The 23,752-nt window shown below is 35.1% G+C and overlaps 1 protein-coding gene across 1 annotated transcript in view; it reads left to right on the forward strand.

Moving 5' to 3' along the window:
• ZCWPW2 (zinc finger CW-type and PWWP domain containing 2) overlaps positions 1-23,752 on the forward strand; it is a 132,654-nt gene that overhangs the window by 46,474 nt on the left and 62,428 nt on the right. The window contains exons 5-6 of the mRNA XM_081072557.1: positions 7,231-7,587; positions 17,815-17,974. Coding sequence (XP_080928683.1) covers positions 7,231-7,587; positions 17,815-17,974 — 517 coding nt within the window. The remainder of the gene's footprint in view (positions 1-7,230; positions 7,588-17,814; positions 17,975-23,752) is intronic.

Genomic DNA, 23,752 nt, shown 5'->3' on the forward strand with positions numbered 1-23,752 from the left:
TTGCTTTTCCTCAAATTCATATTAAACCCTAACTCCCAGTGTGATGGCATTAGGAAGTGGGGCCTTTGTGAAGTGATTGAATCATAAAGGCAAAGCCTTCAGGGTGGGATTATTACCTTTATGAAAGAGACCTAGAGAGAGTAGTACTCTCATCATTCCCATTAAGGGACCAGAGCTTAGAATAATTAACTAATTTGCTTAGTAAAGAGTGGTAGAGCCATCAGACTACCAGACAGAAAATTGAGTGTCTGTAACCATTTAAAACTACTGCCTTGAATGAATAAATAAACTAAGCCTGAACTTATAGCTGTGTAATTTTGAATAGTCATTCTATGTCTTCCATTTTCTAAAATTTAACTTTAAAATGTTCTCTGAATTCTCTAGTTCAATGTTAGCTAAGTTACAGAATAAAAAATTAAAAACAGAAGTCAAGTAAAGCAAGTGTTGTGCTTACCAGGGGCTCTGTATTTATCAATATGATACCTTACACACTAAAGTGAGGACTACTTAGGAATGATTTTATAGAGACCCCTACAAAGACTCTAGCACTCTTCTGACCACATTCTCTTTCTTTTCTTCATTTGTGTCTTCTGAATGTGGCAGTGATTTTGAAAACCAACAAAGTGAGAGGGACATGTTGGAAAAAATGTAACAGAAATAATGAGAATCTGATTTGAAAAGAAGTATTCTATAATTTGTATTATAAATTCTATTAGACTGGATAAACTGTGTTGAATCTAAAATACCAAGTGGTTTAAGTTAGATGCAATTGAAAATGAGTATCACTATTTAAGTAATAATGACATTTTCTTCATGTTAATTTATCTTATCAGTATTATCCACTGTGAAACCCAACTTCCTAAGAAAATCTGAAAACTGTATCTACCACTTAAAAGTAATCTTTTAATCCCCTTAACATTTATAATAGGCTATCATAATGGACTTTCCTAAGCTTTCCATTGATGTGGTTCCATAAACTTACAATGCTTTCTCCTTTATGGCAGTCCAATGGTTGTAAGATGAACAAAATTCTAGGCAGTTGAAATAAAGACAAAATTATCTGCTTTTACATGTACATTACACTTTAATTATTTGCATTATTAGTATTCTCTGCAATATGCTGTTTCTTTGTAGAAATATTTTAAAGATGCTCCATTTTGTGAGGAATACTTTATCTTATAATATAACCTCTAAACCCGTTTAACTAGTTAGTTATAACTCCCAAACATTGCACTATGGTAAAGGTGAATGGATAACTAATGAGTATCTCCGTGAAACACTGAGTTGTGGTACCTCCCACCTTTCTATCAGGAGGCCTCACGTCCTGTTTAGGACATATGATCTGCTTATGTGTGGTCTGAGTGAGGATTCTAGTATCAACTTGATATTAAATATGAATAAGAGCTATTATTTTCTTATTGATTAAATAAAAGTAAATATAAATAGAATATCTTTGAATGAACTTGTAATGAATAATATTGTTTCTAGAACTGTACCCCAACTCCTTACCCTCAGCTTAGTTGTTCATACAGACACCTAATTTCTGCCTCAGACTTAGAATGTTTTGCATCTCTCTTTATATTTGACTTTTAGGTTCATAGACCTTAACTTAGCAGTTATTGTCATGTATTCCTCCTACTACTTTGTTCACAGCTATTTGTGGAGACTCGTGTAGGATGGATAATGGTTTCCTAGAACGTACACCTAGAGGAAAGCCTTGACAAAAATAACTTTAATTTCTTCCATTTTTGATGACCAGATTTATACTTCAATATTGTTAAAGTCACAAAGTAAAGATGTGTGCTATTACTACTGTTTAATTTTTTCTGGAGTTAATGTAAAAATAAAGAAAACAAAATGAAAAAGATGTCAGCAAGATGGTAGAATAGGAGACTCTGAACTTTCCTTAATCCCACAGATGCACTGAATAAACAACTACATACAAATCAATTCCCTTGGAGAGAAATACAAAAACTAGTTGAGTGACTCCTACACATTGGGTTACTGAGAAAATATCCACATTGAAGCCAGTAGAAAAAGCTGAGACACTCTCATGCCATAAACCACTGGTATAGCACCTTATCATTGGAGGGAACCTCCAACTGCCACCTTCTCCCTGAGGAAAAAGGGTTTAGATTACACATTTAGGTCCCCAGCTTTTATGGCTGCTACCCAAGGGACTGGCTCCCAAATCAGCTGGCTCAGACAGCCAATAGGGCTCAGCATTTGTGAGTACCCCAGGACCACATTAAACAAAGAGATGGTTTTATACTGAAATGCGAGCACTTACCATGGCTATACCCCTGGGCTCAGCACAGAAGGAGCAGGCAAAAACAAGGATACCAGTGTCTCCCTGGAAAGTGTTTGACTGCACGCATTTCTAGTTGCGGTCCAAGGGTCAGGTGTCTAATTAGCCTGCATCTGGAAGTTGCCTGGGCTCCACCAGGAGGCTGAAAGGGCTGGTGGGCACTTCCCTCATCTTCTTCTCTCTCATTCACTCCAGTGATAAAAGCATTTATCCAGTTTCTCCCTGAAAGGAGTTTGCCCACACTTCTAGCACCCCGACTTTTATGCCACTTGAAGGACTGGCTTCCAAATGACACACATCAGAGAGCCATAAAGGCTCAGCACTTGCAAGTTCCCCTTCACCACAGAATACAAAGTGGTGATTTTTAAGATGTGTGATTACTTTCCACTGCTACCCCCCACCCCCACTCCAGCCTCAGCACAGATGGAGCAGGCAAAAACACAAGGCTCCCAGTTTCTCCCTGGAAGGGCTTAGACGATGTACTTTTCCAATTGTTGCCCAATGGTGGGGCTTCTAATTAGCCTGAATCTGAGAGTGATGGGTAATGTAATTTGTAGTCCCACAGGACACTAAACATCATGGCATGTAGGAACTTTCCATACCTTCTTCCCAGCTCACTCCAGTGATAAAAACTAATGGAGATTAAGTGATTTGCCTGTCAGGTAACTCAAGTGAATGTCATAAAGATGCTCACAGAGGTGAAGATAGCAATGCATGAACAAAGTGAGAATTTCAACAGAAGGAATATATTTTTTTAAAAAGTACTAAAAAGAAATCAGAGTTGAAAAACACAAATGAACTGAAAATTCAATAGAAGGCTTTAGAAATAGATCAACAGAATGAAGGATCAATGAACTTGAAGACAAGTTAGTGGAAATCAATCAGAGGAACAAAAAGAAAAAAAAAAGAAAACAAATGAACATAGCTTAAAGGTCTTATGGGACACCATCAAGTAGATGAATGAGCTCATTGTAAGAGTCCCAGAGAAGAGTCCCAGAAGAAGAGAGAAAGACATAGAAAAATTATTCAATGTAATTATGGCTGAAAACTTCCAAAGCCTGGGAAAGAAATAGATATCCAGATCCAGGAAGCCTAAAAAGCACCAAAGAAGATAACCCAACAAGACCCACATCAGGACACATTATAATCAAATTGTCAAATGTTAAAGACAGAGAATTGAAAGGAGTAAGAGAAAAACAACTTGTTACATATAAAAGAACCCCTATAAGACTATAAGCCCATTTTTCAACAGAAACCTTATAGGCCAGGGAATGGGATGATAAGTCCAGTTCTGAAAGAAAATAACTGCCAACCAAGAATACTTTACCTGGCAAAGTTGTCCTTCAGAACTGAAGGAAAGGTAAAGCCATTCCTGTACAAACAAAAGCTGAATGAATCCATCACCAATAGACTTGGCTTACAAGAAATGTCAAAAGAAGTTCTTCAAGCTTAAATGAAAGAATGCTAATTAGTGATATGAAAACACAAAGGTATAAAATTACTGGTAAAGGTAAATATAAAGTCAAATTCCGAATACACTAATATGTGACAGTGGTGTGTAAACCACATATAACTCTAATATAAATGTTAAAAGATTGTATGTTACAAGTATTAAAAATGACTAGCTACAAAAAAATTTTAATGGATACACAATATAAAAATATGTAAATTGTGAGATCAAAAACCTAAAGTGTGTGTGTGGGGGGGGGGGAGCAGGGAATAAGCATGTAGAACTTTTGTATGCTATTGAAGTTATCAGCTTAATATGGACTACTATAACTATAGAATGTTTTATGTAAGCCTCATGGAAACTACAAAGCAAAAACCTATAGTAAATACACAAAAGATGAGAAAGGAATCAAACCATAGCACTACAGAAATTCATCAAATCACAGAGCATGAGAGCAAGAGAGAAAGATAGAAACAAAAGGCTCACAAAACATCCAGAAAAGAATTAACAAAAGGGCAATAGTAAGCCTTTACCTATCAGAAATTACATGTAAAGGTACTAGTTCTACAACTATAAACTGAAAGTTAAGGGATGGGATGGAAAAAGGTATTCCATGTAAATGGAAACCAAAGAGAGCAGTTGTTGCTATACTTATACCAGACAAAACAATTTAAGTAAAAAACTGAAAAAAAGACAAAGAAGGTTATTATATACTGATAAAGTGGTCAATTTATCTGGAGCAATTGATGAAAATATTTATGCCATCAGTATTGGAGCATCTAAATGTATAAGGCAAATATTAACAGATCTGAAGGAAGTAATAGACAGCAATATAATAATAGGGGATTTCAGTACGCACTTTCAAAAATGGATATATCATTTAGACGAAATCAGTAAGGAAACACTGGACTTAAACTGTGCTTTAGATGAAAAGAATGTAACAGACACATACAGAACATCTGTCCTACAGCAGTAGAATACATATTCTTCTCAAGTGTACATGCAGCATTCTCCAGAGTAGATCATATGTGAGGCCACAAAAGCAAAGAAGATTGAAACCATATCAAGCATCTTTGCTAATCACAGTGCTATGAAACCAGAAATAAATAGCAGGAGAAAAACTGGAAAATTCACAAATATGTTGAGATTAAACAACAAGCTCCTGATTAACTAGTGAGTCAAAGAAGAAATCAAAAAGTACCTTGAGACAGATGAAAATGGAAATATAACATACTAAAATTGTGGTATTTTTCCAAAATCAGTTCTAAGAGGGAAGATTATAGGGGTAATTGTCAAAATTAAGTAAAAAGAAACTTCTCAAAAAATCTAATATTACACCAGAAGGAATTGGAAAAAGAGGAATTATTAAGCCTGAATTTAGTAGACGGAAGAAATAACAAAGATCAGAGCAGAAATAAATGAGAGACTAGAAAGATAATAAGAAAGAGCAGTGAAACTAAGAGTTGTTTTTTGAAAAAATAAACAAAATTGGCACTTACTGCTTTCATTCAACACAATACATAGTCTTAGAAGTCCAAGCCAAAGCAATTAGGCAAGAAAAAGAAATAAAAAGCATCCATATCAGAAAGGAAGAAGTAAAATTGTCTCTGTTTGCAGAATATATGATCTCATATATGGAAAATGCTAGACTCCACCAGAAAATTGTTAAAACTAATAAATGAACTCAGTAAAGTTGCTGGGTACAAAATCCACAAACAAAAACAGTTGCATTTCTATACATCAACAAGGAACTATCTGAAAAAGAAATTAAGGAAACAGTTCCATTTACAATTGCATCAAAAAGAATAAAATGCTTAGGAATAAACTTAACCTAAGAGGTGAAAGACTTGTACACTGAAAACTATAAAACCTTGATGAAAGAAATTAAAGATGCAAATAAATGGAAAGATATTCCATGTTCGTGGATTGGAATACTCAATAATTAAAATGTCCATACCACCCAAAGCAATCTACAGTTTCAATGTAATCTCTATCAAAATTCCAATGGCTTTTTCTTTCTTTCTTTTTTTTTTTTTTACAGAAATTGAAAAAAAAAAATCCTAAAATGTGCGTGGAATCATAAAAGTCCCTGAACAGCTAATGCAATCTTGAGCAAGGAGAGCAATGTTGGAGGCATTTTACTTCCTGATTTTAAACTATATTACAAAACTATATTAATCAAAACAGTATGATATTGGCATAAAAATAGACACAGATCTGTGGAACAGAATAGATATCCAAAAATAAGCCCACATATATATGATCAGCTAATTTTCTACAAAGGCACCAAGAATACACAGGGGGGAAATACAGTCTCTTCAATAAATGGAATTGGAAAACTGGATATCCACATGAAAAAGAACAAAATTGGATCCTTATCTTACACTATACACAAAAAATCAACTCCAAATGGATTAAAGACTTAAATGTCAGATCCAAAACTGTAAACTGCTAGAAAAAAGCACAGGGGAAAAGTTTCTTGAGGTTGGTCTTTCAATGAATTTTTGAATCTGACATCAATAACACAGGCAACAAAACCAGAAGTAGTCTAGTAGGACTGCATCAAACTGAACCATTTCTGCACAGCAAAGGAAACAATCAACAAAATGAAAAGGCAGCCTGTAGAATGGAGAAAATATTTGTAAACTATATATCCCATATAGGGTTAGTATCCAAAATGTATGAGGATTTCTTACAACTAATAGCAAAAAAACAAATGATCAAATTGAAAAGTGGGCAGAGGAGCTGAATAGACTGTTTTCCAAAGAAGACTTGTACATGGCCAGCAGATACATGAAAAGATCCTTAACATCACTATTCATCAGAGAAATGTACATCAAAACCATAATTAGATATTACCTCATACCTGTTAAGATGGCTGTTATCGAAAAATTAAAAGATAATCATGGTGAGGATATGGAGAAATTGGAATCTTGTACACTGTTGTTGGGAATACAAAATGATGAAGCTGCTATAAAAAAACATATGGGCATTTCTAAAAAAATAGAAATACCATATGATCCATCAATCCCACCTATGGGTAATTAGTCAAGAGAATTGAAATCAGGATCTCAAAGACATACTAGCGGCACTATTCACAATAGCCAAGATATGGAAACAACCTAAGTGTCTGTCGATGGATGAATGGATAAAGAAAGCATACAAAGGAATATTTTACAGACTTAAATAAGATGGAAATTCTGCGATATGTGACAACACAGATGAACCTGGAGGACATTTTGCTAAGTGAAATAAGCCAGTCACAGAAAGACAAATACTGCATGATTCTATTTATATGTGGTATCTAAAAAATCATCTAATTTATAGACTCAGAATAAAATGGTACTTTCCAGGGGCAAGGGGAAGAACGAAATGGGGAGTTACTAATTAACAGACATAATGTTTTATTTAAGCAAAATGAATAAGTTATACTCTTGAATCCTTATTTTTTTATTTTCCTCTTATTTTCCAGATGTAAAAGCATTTATGGAAAAAGAAATAAGTTGGATAGAAAGGTAATCCTAGAACATTATAACACTGCAATGGCTTCTTCAGTGGAAAACAACATGTATGTAAACAAAGTGTGGGTTCAATGTGAGAATGAAAGTTGTTTGAAATGGAGATTGTTGACAAGTGAGGACGCAGCCAGAATTGATCACAATGAACCATGGTATTGCGTCATGAACACTGACTCAAGATATAATAAGTGCTCTATTTCTGAAGAAGACTTTCCTGAGGAATCTCAGTTTCATCAAAGTGGATTTAAGATTGTCTATTCACAGCTACCTCTTGGAAGCCTGGTTTTGGTAAAATTACAGAATTGGCCAAAGTAAGTTTTTTGTTCTTGTTTTATAATAAATTATTGAGGTATACTCTTGCTTTGTTTATGAATTTTTAAAACTTCAAAGAATCAACTTTTTCTCTATTGTCTAATTTTTTATTGTTTTCTGATCTCATCATTATTCTTTTCTGATTTCTTTGGGTTTACTTCTTCTTTTTCTAGTTTGTCAATTTGGAAACTTACGTAACTGATTCACATCTTTTATCCTCCTGATATAGGCAATTAAATCTAAACATTTCTCTTTAAGCACTGCTTTAATTGTATCTCACAAATTTTAATATGTTATGTTTTATTACCAGTTTGAAATAAGTAGTAATTTTCTTTGTGATTTCTTCTTTGAAATGAGTTATTAGAAGTGTATTTTTATATTACCAAATATTGGGGATTTTAAAATGTCTTATTGTTAATTGAGTTCTACTTCAAATCTATTGTAGTCAGTTTCATTGAATCTTATTTTATGGCCCAGAGTGGCCTATCTTGAAAAGAATGTGTATTCTGTAATTGTTGTCTAGAAGCCTAAAATATATATATTTTTAATCTTTGTACATTTACTATTGTATAGCAAAATATTTCCCATTCTGATTTGATTTTCCCAAGTATGCAATATGTATTTTCAATATATATAGTTTCAAGTCTTCTTTATTTCAATTAAGTTTCTAAAAGTTATAAGCAGTTTTTCTGTTTCGTTGCTTTGATTTTTTTATTTTGGGACTCCTACTTATATTGGGACTCCTATATTACTTATGGGAGATCATCTTTGATTATCTTTGGTATTACTTTTTCTTCACCTCTTTTCATCTTTATAATTTAAATATTTTTCCCTTTCCATCTTTTATTTTTCTGAAGGTACTACCAATTGAGCTTATTGTCTTTTGTGTTTTTTCCAGTTCAGTCTTTATTGAAAAATTTAAAAATTCTTTCATAAGTTTTCCTACCTCTCTCTTCAAATATTCATTTTCTACAATCACTTAATTTCTTTAAGTTTTTCTAATTCTAAATTATATTTTTTTGCTGACCTACATTTTAAAAATTTCTGTTAGCTCAGCTTGAAATCTCAGGTACAATGTTGATCTCTTTAAGGGTATGCCTCTCTGGCATGCTTTCATTTTTAATAGGGATATTAGCCATTTTTGTCATAATAATTTTATATTAGATTCTATTATTATCGCTTCTCGTTGTACACTTATATGAAATGAATTCCTGTTTTTTGAGGAGAGAAAAGGAAATCAGAATAGACTTTTTCAGTCTGTTTTTTTCTCTGTTGTTCATATTGGATAATTTCTATTGTTCTGTCTTTAAGTTTGTTGATTCTTTGTCATATTTATTTTCCTGTTGAGACTACCTGTTGAGCTTCTTATTTTGGTTATTATATTTTCAGTTCTAAAATTTCCGTTTGATTTTCTCTATCTCTTCCTTTTACTTGCTATACTTTCTATTTATTTATTTTTCTTCACCTTGGATCTTGTTTAAATCTGTTGTAGCAGGGCACTTTTGCTGCTGCTCTGGAGGGATATGAGGGTATCTCTTTGTTATGCCAGGTGGAAGAAGAAATCCAGGTTCAGCACTCAGCCTCTGCTGCCTCCTAGGACAGGAGTGGTGCCTGTTACTGCTGGGCAGGGATACAAGTTCAGGTTCCTCACTTACCACGCTGACTGGGAGGGCCATCTTATTACTGTTCCCCAGGTGACCTCCATGACACCATAGGCAGAGGGCCTTGTTAATGCTAGAAGGTGATCAAAAATCCCAGCTTCCCAGTAATCCCCTTCTGCCACTACCTGAGCAGGGAGGGATAGGGTGCTTCATTACTGTTGGATGGTTGAAGTTCAGGCTCACCTCTTGGCTTTTGGTGGTGCGGGTACGGATGGAGGGCATATTGTTTTCCTTGCTGTTTGGCTGGGATAAAGCAGTTATTGGTTAAGATTTCTATTTTGCTAGGCTGTCCCTCTCCTGGTTCTTTGATTAGTATGTGAAGGCTTGATAAGAGCTTTCGTTTGTTTGTATCTGTTGGTGTTTCTGGGTTGTTGGCTTCTTCAGCACCCCAGCCTATGATATTTGAGGCATAAAGAAAGCTCAGGGAACTTCCTGCCATGCCATTCATTCCTCAGGTCCCAAGGCCTATCTGGTTTAGCTTCTTCTCTTCACTTTTTATCATCTCCTTATGTTTATTTGATATATAATATTAACGATGTTTAGGTGTACTTAGTGGGAGGCATGTACAAAATTGTCTACTTTGTCTTATCCTGAACTGGACTTTGAAGAATAGATTTTTCATTTATAGCTTTTCCACATATTCCTTCCCCTGCCCCACACAACCGCACCTACCATCAACATCCCATTGTCAGTGTGGTTCGTTGGTTATAATCTATGAACCAGCATTCACCCATCGTTGTCAAACAAGTCCATAGTTTCCATTAGGGTTCACTCTTTGTGTTGTACATTCCATGGGTTTTGACAGCTGTATAATAACATATATGAATACATATTTGTATATATAATGTATTCACCGTTGTAGTATCATACAGCATAGTTTTAGTGGCCTAAGAATCCTGTGTTCCACATATTCACACACTACTCCTTGGCAACCATAGATTTGTTTTCACTGTGTCTGGAGTTTTGCCTTTTCCAGAATGCCATATAGTTGGAATCATGCAATATTTAGCCTTTACAAATTGACCTCTTTCACTTAGTAATATACATTTAAGTTTGCTCTATGTATTTTCATGATAGCTCATTTCTTTTAATCACTGAATATTTCATTGTCTGTATATACCACAGTTTATATATCCATTTAACTGCCGAAGGATATCTTGTTGTTTCCAAGTTTTGACAATTATGAATAAAGCTGTTAAAAAACATCTATGTACAGGTTTCTGTATGCACATACGTTTTTCAACTCTTTTGGTAAATAACAAGGAATGGGATTGCTGGATCCTACAGTATGTTTAGTTTTGTAAGAAACTTCCAAACTCTCCCAAAGTGGCTGTGCCATTTTGCATTCTCACCAGAAATGAGTGAGGCTTCCTGTTGTTCCACATCTTCACTGGCATTTGGTGTTGTCAGTGTTCTGGATTTTGGGCATTCTCAGAGGTGTGTAGTTGTATCCCATTGTTGTTTGAATTTGCATTTCCTTGATGACGTGATGTGGAGCATCTTTTCATATGCTTATTTGCCATCTGTTTGTCTTTTTTGGTGAAGTGTCTGTTCAGATCTTTTGGCCATTTTTCTTAATCAAGTTGATCATTTTCTTATTATAGAGCTTAAGATGTCTTTGCGTATTTTGGGTATCAGACTTTTCTCAGATGTGTCTTTTGCAAATATTTTTTCCCCGTCTGTGGCTTGTCTTTTCATTCTCTTGATAGTGCCTTTCCCAAAGCAGACATTTTTAATTTTAATAAATTGCAACTTTTTCATTTTTTCTTTCATGGATGGTGCCTTTGATGTTGTATCCCCACTTGTATTTGTACCATGTCTTCCCTTTGTTCTTATTGATCCTGTCCCCTTCCATTTGGATTATACTCCCAGCAGTTTCTCCTCAGTGTGAGCTTTTGCTCTGAAAAGGAGCTTTGTTAGTTAGTTTTAAGTGTTCACAGGACCCAGACTGCACCCACACTTGCAATTTTGTTATGGTCCCCCTCACAGTTTGGGCTGCTGTATTCAGTTTGACTTTCCAAAAAGTACTTCTTGTGGTTTTGAGGTTCTTATTTCACAAACACACCAGACCTCTGGTTGTCTTCCCCTTCCCACCCTGTTTGCTCTCTCACACACACAGGTGCCAATAATATGTGAGTCTTGTAACTGTCAGTAGTCTGTACCTGCCTGTTATGGTGTTCATGTGGGTAGCTTGGCACATAGTTTTGTTATAGATGTGCACCAGGTTTTGCCTTTGCTATTATAGTTACTCTACCTGTATTAGTGGGGAAATCAGGAGATTCTAAAACTCTTAACACCATTGCTGAAATCTTCCCAGAATCCCTTCCTATTTTATATTAAATTCTCCCACTTAACATTCTCAAAGCTGGGATATACTGGCTCAATTTACATTGTTTTCATTCATATTGAACTGTTCTCCATGAAGAATATAAGATGTTTGCTTTCATAGAGAGACTGTGATGGGTTTATTCTAACACATACACACATACACAAAAGAGACCTTCAACTCATTATACCTAGCTTTGTGTTCTTGCTCTATCATTTACTGTTAGGAGCTGAATTGTGTTTCTCCAAAAGTCACATATTAAAGCTCTAACCTCAGAATGGAACAGTATTTGGAGTTAGGGCCTTTAAAGAGGTGATAAAGTTAAAACAGGCCATTATGGTGGACCCTAATGCAATGTCACTGGTGTTCTAAAAAGAAGAAATTTGGACACACAAAGGAAAATCAGGAATGCACAGAGCAAAGACCATATGAGGAAGATGGTAAGAAGGCAGCCATCTGCAAACCAAGGAGAGCCCTGAAGAGAAACCAACTCTGCTGACACATCGATCTTGGACTTCTCGCTTCCAAAATCGGGAGAAAATTAATTTCTGTTGTTTAAGCCACCCAGTCTGTGGTATTTTCCTAGGGCAGCCCTAGCAAACTAATACATTTAATATCTTTGCAAATGTAAACGTGCAAATCACTCTGAGATTTGTACCTTTTGTTATTGAGCGTTTTTCTAGGGATCAAATGTGAAATGCTGTGTGTGTGTGTGTGTGTGTGTGTGTGTGTGTGTGTGTGTGTAATGAACAGGAACTAAATAATTAGGTAAGAACAAATATTTTAAAATGAATGACTATGAAGACTCATTTTATGAGGTTACTTATGAAGGTATTTGTAGTCCCATGTCATTTTTTCATATCTAAAATTAAACACTTTGAAAGCAGAGAGTTTGTATTTTCTAATGGAATTTTTGAAGTTCAATAACTTAATTCATGAAGTGGATTTGTTTCTTGTTACTGTATCTAATACATTATGTTAGAAGTTTGATTAGGAAATTCTTTTGCAGTTTTTTGCTTATAACTGATGGTTAGGACCTGAAATACAAATGGGACATGTTTGACATCAGTCCCTAAATTATCTCTAATCTGTGATTAGGATCATCCAAATGCCTGCACACTATAGCTGTAACTACCTTCTTGCTTATTAGAAACATGATAACAGTATAAAATGCAATAGTAAAATTTAAAGCTAGAATTGACCTACTCAAAGCACTCAAACATAATTTTCTTTTTTTCTCCATTTTTTTAAAAATTAAAGTTTATTGGGGTGACAATGGTTAGCAAAGTTACATAGGTTTTAAGTGTACAATTCTGTAATATCAAACATCATTTCTTGATTAAAGAATATTATAGATGTTGCCTTTTCAAGTGGAAAGACCAGCTAGCTGGCTGCAGAGACACTTAGCAGTGTAGCATTGTCTAGGTCAATTCTCCTTGGCCTTACACCCAACTTTGAAGGCTGAGAAACACAATATTACCAGCATCTCAGAGATACTCTGTCTCATAAGTGTTGATTCTCTCTAATAAAGCTGAAGAGAGACTGCTACAGAGTCTACAAATGCCTATTTGATCTTTACATAATAAAAGCAAGTAATTGTCAAGAGAATAGCACTTTTTTGTCTATGGGCAAGCGCTATGAAAAAAATCAAATTATAATTATATTATTTGCCTCCACGTTGTGAGATAGACACAGTTACATGCTTATAAAAATGCAGAGGTAGCCTCTTGCCTTTGGATTGTCTCTGTGTGCTTGGGGGTGGGGATATCTGCATATACTAAGAACAGAAAATCTATCTCCATAATGTTTAAACAGACTTGATTTTTAAAAATTTCAAGTAGCATTGTATTCAGCTAGAACAAGCATAGAAGTTAAAAGTAAGAAATAATGGTATATGTATAATTTAGTATAGGAACATACATTGTCAAACAGAAACTAGGTTCTATTTAGGGTACTATCTTGGGCACACCGTGTTTCCTCAAAAATAAGACCTAGCCAATCAGCTCTAATGCATCTTTTGGGGCAAATATTAGTATAAGACCTGGTCTTATTTTAGTATAATATAAGACCGGGTCTTATATAAGGTAATATTTTACTATAATATAAGACCCGGTCTTATATAATGTAATATAATATAAGACAGGGTCTTACATTATTTTTTGCTCCAAAAGACCTGTTAGAGCTGATTGTCCGGCTAGGTCTTATTTTTGTGGAAACACAGTATTTACACACAATACAAAGCTTTATCGTGAATCTGAAAATTAATTTATAGAAAATTTATTTGCATTCTAATATACTGTAGTAAAACTGTTTAGTAATAAAATATGCCTTTGAGTTAAACCAGTCGAGTGATACTTTTTGGATAGTAGTATATAAATTTATAAATTGAGATTTCTACTAGATACTTTCAGTATTATAAAATATTACCTGGTTACTTTTTATTGCATTACTTTGCCTATGGATTAATACTTATAATGTGTGTGAGTGAAATTTCTTCTTTCCAGTAGCCCCTTCAGTTAGAAGCAGCCCAGAGATTTCTTGGCAGATACAGTTGGTCATGATTCTAGCTCATTCTTTTTGTTTCCCACAGATTAGGAATGAGTAAAATTTGCTCTCTTCTTAAACATCTAAGTCACAGTTTGAAAATAACAGTCATATACTTCTCATTGGGTATAAATAAATCCATGCTTAAGCTTCAGTGTCTATTGATGGTAATAGCTATCATATTAAAAAATAATTTCCACTGGATAAGAAATGTATAAGACATCAGTTTCTTCACGATATATTTGCACTTCCCTTCAAGTTATTACTTTTCCTGTCCAAATGTCCCTTCCCCTCTAAAGGGAATTCTCATACCTGGTATCTATTTGACATTATTGTATTTGTACATTTTACCCCCTACCACCCACAGATTCTGAAATTGATCATACACTTTCCTTGTAATTCTAATACCCTTCCTTTGAGTTGCCTCCTCTTATTTACCTTCTCCACCTGTAAGCCCCCAGACAACGCTTCAGAATTTCTCATCAATATGAGAGTGACAAATTGGGAAGTAGAAGTGCACAATGCGCTAACATCATTGACAGTTTTGGAACTCAAATTGAGGTCAGTGTGAGGGCAAAAATGGACATCAGCTTTTTTCAATCAGCGAGTCAGAGCAGACGATGGATAGAGCAGCTGGAGGGAAGTAATCATGTTTTCTACATCTGTTGCCTCTGCTCAGCTTTTCCTACAGTTAGGTCCATTCCATTTTAGCCAAGATGTGCAGATGAGGAGTCAGACAATTCCTTTGTACCGCCTGAAGAAATACAGTAGTACTCTAGTCATTTTGACATTTGAGAATACTTTTCATCATTCATCTTTAAATCAACATGCAATATTTTCTATAACATGTTTTAAATAATAAACACAATCTTTTTTCCTTTTATTGGCACCTAATTATTTTTAGGAGTCACCTCAATTTTTATTTATATGTCATAGAGTAGTCATTTAAACAGAGTACTCTTGGACCCAGTAAGTTTGGTATAAAAAGTAGTTATATCAGAATTTGTGTCAGAAATGTAGTTGCTCATCTTACACATAATAATAGTAAAATCTTTCTCTCCGGTCTTAAGAGTTGGAAATCCTGAAACTGACACTGAATGGAGTAGGTGCTACTTTTAATTTGATACTGCTTGGCAATAATCTTTAAAAATTGCTGTGAGGGGCAAATCAGTAGTATTAAACATGAGCCCCTTACATTTTACAAAAAGTTTAAACAAATTAACAATCAGTTTGTTTCTTTCAAAACAGCTGTTAATCAGGTTGAAGGACCCACTTGTTCCTGTATTTTTGATAAGTTGGGGGTTTCCCCATTTCAGCTGCCACTCATTCTTGTTCATCTGCCTATCGAAGTCTTCTTTTGACTGTGTTCCTGCAGAAATGTAGGTTTCCAACTTAGGTTTAAAAGATACACTCCCCTCGAGTTTTCCTCTTAAGCAACAGCCCAGTTAGAGTTGCCGATCAGCAGTTTGCTAGATGTTGGGACGTGAACCTGATAATAACCTGGGCATCTTCTACATTTACATCTTCAACCTGTACTTGACTTCCCATGATCTCTTCCAGTTCTTCCAAACTGTTAGGCTTCTTCGGCTTCCTGATCATGTGAGTCAATTTGTAATCCTCTAGCCCTTCTTCTTCCATGACCTAGGGTTGCCAGGCAGCCTTCCACCACCCTTTCCCTTAACTCAGAGAGTCCTGAGAGCCACAGGACTCTGCTCAGCATCCAGGGAGCAGCTGGACAACTGTTTCATTCTCACACTCCAGCGTCCCTGGTAACTGGTGCACCCAAGTCATGACATCCTGACAGCTCTACTTGGGACTTGTCAACTCCCTGGGATCAGATTTTTTACATTAGTAATACTAACCATGAACTATTTTCATTAGTTTATATTGTGTTATTGATTCATGATCTGTGAACTTTTTTTAATAGTTGGCTTCATTAGATACATTTCTGTATTTATGACTTCATAACTCTAATGTCAACTGATAATATCAACAATCTATAGTCCTCAAATCCAAACAATTTATAGATTTTCTACATTTGTGATTTTAGATTCTTTGTAGAATGCATGCTTCCTTTAGGTTTTGAAATTATGTATATAATTTATCTAGTTTTGAAATAATTATCTAAATGAGGCAAGAATGTTTTTGTCTCATTCTTTCAGTTGTACCAGTTATCAACCCTATATGGTTGTATCATTTGCTAGGCCTGCCATAACAAAGTATCCCAGACTGCGTGGATTAAAAATAACAGAAATTTGTTTTCTCACAGTTCTGGGGGCTCAAAAGTCTAAGTAAGACCAAGATTTCGGCAAGCTTGATTTATTCTGAGGCCTTCTCCTTGCCTTGTGGATGGGTCTCTCTCCTTGTGTCTTCACATGGCCTTCCCTTTGTGCACATCTGTGTCCGACTCTTCCCTTTTGGTAAGGAGACCAGTCACACTGGGTCAAGGTCCACCTTTTAACTTAGTTACTTCCTTAAAGACGCTATCTCCTAATAGTCACATTCTGAGGTACTACGGGTTAGAATTTATACATATGAATTGGGTGGTGTAGGGGGATACACAATTCAGTCCATAGTGACACTTTATATTTTAATTTGCGAAAAAAACAAAAATGTGTAAAACGTGTTTGTTTGAACTTTTTAACAGTACAGTGAGGAACCAAGGCCTAGTTAGTGAGGCCTAGTTACCTGCTTGAAACCTCTTGTCTGTTAGAAGGCAAAACTAGAGTCTGTGTCTCCTGATTTGAACTTCATCATGTTTTCACTCTGCAGTGCTGCAGACTGAAGTAGAACTTGACAGTTGTACAGATTTTTGAATGTTTGGGTATATTAGATATGCATATTTTGGTTCATGATCTATAAAAGTCACATTTCTCCTGTACATTACTTAGTCACAGCTTCCTGACCTTATTTACTGCCTTCCCTCCCTGCTTTATTCTATGAAGAGTAGGTTATAGTCGAGAAAGATTGCTAAAATTGTTAAAACTTAATTGCCAAATGGAAAAATGAAGCATATCAAGTAATTTTTAGAGGTTCATGTCATGTAAAACACCCCCCTAAAGATTTATTTTTAGTAGAGGATAAATTTTATTTCCAGCACTGAGCATTTTTAGCAATTTGGTCACCTGACAGTGGAGCTTATAGAGGCAAAGGGACAACATAGAACTGCTGAGTTCTATTTCTGCGTCGCCCATAGTAGTTAGAATGTCCAGTGTTATCACAGCCTGAGCCACCAGTATTCCTCTGGCAGCCCTGGTTCAGGAAGTGCCCGCTGTCGCCCAGCCTGTCAGAAGTCCTGTCAGTGGGTTAACATTTTAGTAATGAATCATTCTGATTAGTTAGAATTGATTAAACCCTGCCATGAATCTGATGAATCTTTTTTCTCTTATCAGTACGTAAATGTCTCTTACAGACCCTGGAGATCACTCTTTTGTCTTATAATTCTTTTTCCTTCATATGTTACGTAGATCTTAAATCTGTGACTATTTCAAAGTTTTCTATATCTACAAACATACAACTGCATACTTGTATTAGATGAATAGCCTACTTTTGAAAGATATAAGTATGAATGTTTAAGTTTTATGAGTAAGTTATTAAAATTGAAAGAACAAAGTTTGATATATGATTGTGACAGATGTATTGATGTCTTCCTTTTTTAAATCATCAAAATAATTAAAAATATTTTCTTTTGAAAGTTGGCCAGGGATACTTTGCCCTGATCCTTTTAAAGGGAAATACGTGACCTATGACCTGGATGGAAATGTTGAACAGTATCACATAGAATTCCTGGGTGATCCCCATTCAACATCATGGATAAATGCAACATTTGTTGGACATTATAGTATCACATTAAAGGTAGGTACAGTAACATCAAAACTTTGTTCCTGCATTCGTTTTTAATTGTGGCCTTTTTGTCTCAGATCCTAAAAGATATATAATTATTTACTTTTGTATTTGTATAAACAAAATTGTACATACTCTTTGCTTAAACTCAAATATTTGTATTTTTAAAACAGTTTTTCAGAGGAAATATGGATATAAAAATAGCCGTGGAGTACTTTTAAATTTTATTTTTCTAATGGCAATATATTGTAAATCAACTGAGGACTTTACATAATTGCCTTCTGAAATAATTTTAAGGTTATCATTTAGTAATGTTTTTAATTTTCTTGAGAAGACTCTTAAGTTGTAGCCCTAGCTCACAGGGAAAATTAATTATGGAATGCAACCAGATTTTCAAATTTCAAACAGAATATTTCATTATACTAACTCCTTCAGTATCTTTTCGACTCTTTTTAAACTTTTAAGTCACACAGTAAATTAATGAACAGACTGAACTCTCAGATTGATGAGAATAGGTACAATGGACCTTTTTCCATGGGTTGGTTTAATCATATAAATTAATTCAATTATCTGTACATATCTATATTCTAATCTTAAAACTTTTCATCTGCAAAGCATACTTTCATTAAAAATCTGATGTCAGAAATTTGCATGCCTTTTATTCAATTTGGATGGTTTCTATTTTATAGTGAGAGGTATATATATTCAAATGTATAAGTGTATGTATATTTAAGGTGTTCCATTAATCTATAGTGTAAGTAAATCTGTGGGAATTTGAAGTACTTTAAAATGGGCTTTTACTCTATCTTTGGCATAAACACTATCTTTATTCTATTCTGGTTGAAAGCAGCTGGAAGAGAAGGTTGTTTTAGTAAAAATATTTAAGCGTGGAATTACATCACTTACATTCATTTCATGGTAGTTGTGAGCCATTCATCTTAATGTGACGCACCTTCTCTGCTCTGACATTTTGAATGTGTTCTTACGCACTTCTGCTGCCAACCATGAAAGACAGGAAGGAGTGTTTTCCCTCCTATGCCCCCTCCCCTATTCTAAAGGATGGGGAACCCATCCAGCTTCTCATGAAGCAGACCTTAGAATCTTAGATATTTGACAATGTGATAAAGAGTGGGGTGTTCTTAAGAAATTATATTTAAATATAAGTAAAATTCAAAGTGTATTTTAAAATTGTCTGAACTAGTATTATTGGCAGGATTTGAGTTCTGTTGGAATTAATTTGAGTAGTCTGGTATCGGTGAGCATACCGTTAATCCCTAGGATAAGGAAAACATCTGATACAAAACAAAGCCAAACTCAACAATCAGTAGCCATACATTTTTAACCTTCTGAAAGCATTACAGCAAACTGAGAAATTCTTGCAAAGACCAAGAATGTAGGGCTGCTTAAATTAAGACTTCCCCTAATGAAAGGATGAGAGCAGAAGTGTTTGTTTCCCCCACCTCCTTCCCCCACTTTCCCAACTCTCCAGGTGCTCTGGGTGGATAACTCCATGGGTGCCCACAGACTCTGGGGCAGGCTCTCTCCTCTACTGTCATTCAGGGTACCCACCTACAGGCTCTATTCTTGTCCCTTATTCTTTTCTTCTTGTCTCTTTCTTTTCCTTTATGTGTTCTTTTGGTGATGGTATAGGGATGCCTTCTTCTGTGGGTCTCTTCATTCAGGGCTGATATTTTAGTTCCCTTTTACCTCAGTTCAGTTGGCACGTGCCAGACTGTCTCACTGTGCTCTGATTCCATACTTCCGGCTCACTAAGGACATGCCAGGGAGGGAGACTAACAGATGATTGAACCCTCCTTATCCCAGTCTACTCAAGAAACAGAAACCAAGGAGGTTGACTCAGGAAATGTTGACAACTAAGATAGAAAAATGGTTAAAAATGATACATATGAGAACTTGGTTTAAAATGGATAATTCCAAATTATGTATCCCCCAGGAACAGATGAGATTTTTCTGTCCTTGGAGACGGAGATAGTGTTGACTCCAACCTACAGTTCTATTGCCTAGACTTCCAGGGATGTTGTCCTTGTGGTCCTCTCTGCACTGCAGCTCCTAAATCCGCAAATGCCGTGCTACACTGTTCCACATTGATCCGGATATTAAATCCACAAACCCTGCCCTCATAAAAAAAATCACTTACACAAAAAATAATATATAGTAGATAATGTAGACTTTCTTAAAGTTTTTTTTTTAGACGAGGTGGAGAAGGGATGCACATTGCACAAGTTGTCTGATCTCGTTCTCTAAAACTAGACAAAGAATGATAGGCATATATCACTATGACTGGCTTACGCTTACTAAATCTTACTTCATACATTATTTCTACATCATTTTCCCCTAATTTGTATAAGCTTAGTTTAACAAGTGACTACATAATATTTCAGAATTTTCATTGAATATGGACTATATATATTTTACAGGATATGTTAAGGTGGGAGATAAATAAGCTGTCCTAGAAAGACATTATATGCATTTATGAGAAAATGAAATATTTTTAGTTTTAGATTATAAAAATTTTAACTCTTCTCTTTTAGTTCATGTTTGTCTATTTGTTTTTTTGTTTTTTTGCGTAGTCAGTCTCCCCTGACTGGTTGATATGTTTATGGGAGCACTGGCTAATTAATTTTATTGTTGAGAGCACAACAGAACTCTTTCACTGTCTATTCATATAGAAGGGTTTTCTTTTTCCCAATAAATAAAACTACTCATAGATACACTGGGATATACTTTAGAAAAACAGTTGAAGGTACTATTTAGATTGCATATTTGTAATTTATTTTGGCTAATTCATAACATTTTGTTTTTTCATTTACTATAACATCAGTAACTATACAGAAAACTGAAGTTCCCCCCCTCCTTTTTGAAGAAACTTTGATTCTCTTAAAAGTATATATTTAAAACACATATTACTCTGTTAATTACTCTGAGAAAATAGACATGAACATGTGCTAGATGGCTGTTTTTTGAAGTGTAGATGCATGGAATACAATTCTTTTCCCATTGGCACAAATGTTTCTTTTGTATTTAATAGGTGTATGTCTGCAGAGCTCATCATTTGCAAGTTTATTTTTCAGCTTGATAGAGTATTACTGCATGACTTATTTTAGCATTTCTTCAGCCTGGATGTGCATTAGAGAGCTTTACAAAGCAATAACAACAAAAACATGGCAGTGCCTGGGCTCCATCCGACTGGATCAATTAAATCAGAATCTCTTGGAGTAGGGCCAGGCTTCAGCATTTTTCACTTGCTCAGATGCATCTACTATGCAGCCCAGAGAGAGGACTGCTGACTAAGTTTTCTCCACTTGAGGAATCAGAGTTTTATTGGTTTTATCTCCATTGGTATAGTAGTATAACTTTGCTTATGACCTGCTGTTTCCTGTTACTTTTCTTCTACTTCTTTTTTTAACCTTCCAATTTTTTTTTTTGCCTGGAAATTACGCTTGCTGCCACAGGTTCACATGTCTAAGGCTAAGCCAATAGTTATCGATTTCATTGAACACAGCTTTAATGTCATTCGTGTCTTTTACCATTATACATAAGTTATAGATTTTGCAGACAAAGCTGATGTATAATTTGAACTTAAATATTACAGCTTGTTTAAGTTCATCTATCTTATAAGTTATACAGAGTCATTATAGTTTTTCTTGGACACAAATAATGTACTCCAACCAGTGATTGGTTGGCCTACACTTTTCTAGCGCTTTATATTACCAATGAAAAGTAAATAGTTCACTCCTAATACTGTGATGCTCCTATGATTTTTGGGTCCATGATGTCAAAGGATTATTTTTAGCTATATATTTTAGGAGTCTGCTTATTATTGTATATAGAATATACCTGTAGATATGCAACCATTTCTGTGGGTACCAGATGTCATTTGGGTATTTATCCATTGTGGTATGGAGTTGCCTGTTATTTTCCAGGGATATAAAAAGGGAGCAATACCATATTGCTAAATTTGAGCCCTGCAACTGCTAGAATCCTCATTCCTAACTGGGATAGTCATTAATACTGTTCAGAAAAATTGCCCAGTTTTCTACTTTCCTGTTACAAAGTAGAATCGCACACTTGATTACTCTTGTGGTGGGGTGGGGCCAGTGAGTTGTGAGTGAAAGTGATGAATGCCACCTCTTTGAGCATGTACCTGCATCCAGTTCAACATCCTCAAGAGTTCTCTCTTTCCCTGTTGCACCATGATCAATAATGTTTAAAATACTGGTTTGCTACTCTCTCAGCCTGGATCCCTAAGTGACTACTCTTAGCAAAGGCTTTCCTCCCAAACCCCCCACCGACAAATAACAGATACGCAGTGTGAAGAAGCTATAGGTATTGTGGTAAGCCCCTGGGATTATTCTAATAGATACACTAATGATAAGACAGAAGCTGTCACGGTTCCTTGTAACCTGTATCTTTAGAAGGACCATTCCTGAAATTTCAGTACTCTTCAATATATGGCCAAATGACTGAAATCACATTACTCTAATTTCTCCAATCTGTAAACAAAAATAACACAATTTATCCTATAGTAATTTATCAAATAAGTTGATTTCTTTTCTATATGATGATAAACATATGAGTAGAAATTGCCAACTGAGGATTGATACATTGAATATAAATTTGATCTAGTAAATATCCTCCAGCAAAGGGCTCTTATTTCAACATGCACTGTGGTGATTCTAATAACTAGCCCACAAATAGCTATCTTATATTGAGTCCCTGCCATAGACCAAGGATTGGGTAGATCCTTTTCACATAATATTTAAAGTTGCACATCAACCCCTTGAAAAATGGCATCACTATTTGACATATATGGAAGAAACTGAGATCAGGCTACATATCTAGCCCAAGGTCAATCAGCTGCTAAGTGTTGGGGCAATGATTAGATGAAGATGTCTAATTCCAGAGTCCAAATACTCTTCTCTTTCCATACCTATGCATTAGCAGTGGTCTAATTTATTGTTGAGTTTTTCCCCACATTTGCACCTATAAAAAATGAGGAAGACGTTCATCTTTTAATTCTAATATATGTGTTGAAAGATGACAATCTCTGGTAGACTTGCTCTTTATTTGCCACTTGATATTCCCCTTTAGAGGACTAGTGACCAAGAAGAACTCTTGACTTTTACAAAATACATTTGCAGTAGTCATTTGACAGGTGCATCAGGATTAACATCTATTTGAGCAAGTGTTTTGCTTCTCATATTCATTAGGATCCAGATTCTGGGCATGTGGTCTGTAATAAGAATTAGCACATTAGTTTACAGACTAGATTATCAGGCAACATTTGATCTTAGAGTAATGGAGTGAAACTGAATACAAATCTCTTGTACCAATTCACTGGAAAACCACATTTGCAAATATATATGTACTCTTGCACCGTGTTCCTAACTGCCAAACAACCTATAGAGCTACCAAACTCTCAGTAAATTTTTATCATGTGAATTCGATATTCGATATAAAATTTACTATAATTTTGGTATTATTAGATTAAGACTTTTTGTTTGTTTGCTTGTTTTCTTAACATCCTTTAGTTTTTGGCCTGGAGAAAGGTTAAGAGAATTAGAATGTGTTTCTGTAACTGGGACCTATCTGTGAATAATCTGAGAAGGAAACTTTTGTTGAACTGTATATTAGGAAAAGAATGAAGTTGTCAGAGTGGTTAAAAAGGCAGTCTCTAGAGTCAGGTTCTTTGAGTTCAAAGGTTGGCTGTGTTATTTGCTAGATGTTAGACCTCAGACAAGTCACTTACCATTTGCAAATCGCACATAC

This window comes from Rhinolophus hipposideros (genome assembly GCF_964194185.1).
Source record: "Rhinolophus hipposideros genome assembly, chromosome: 14".
NCBI lineage: Eukaryota > Metazoa > Chordata > Mammalia > Chiroptera > Rhinolophidae > Rhinolophus > Rhinolophus hipposideros.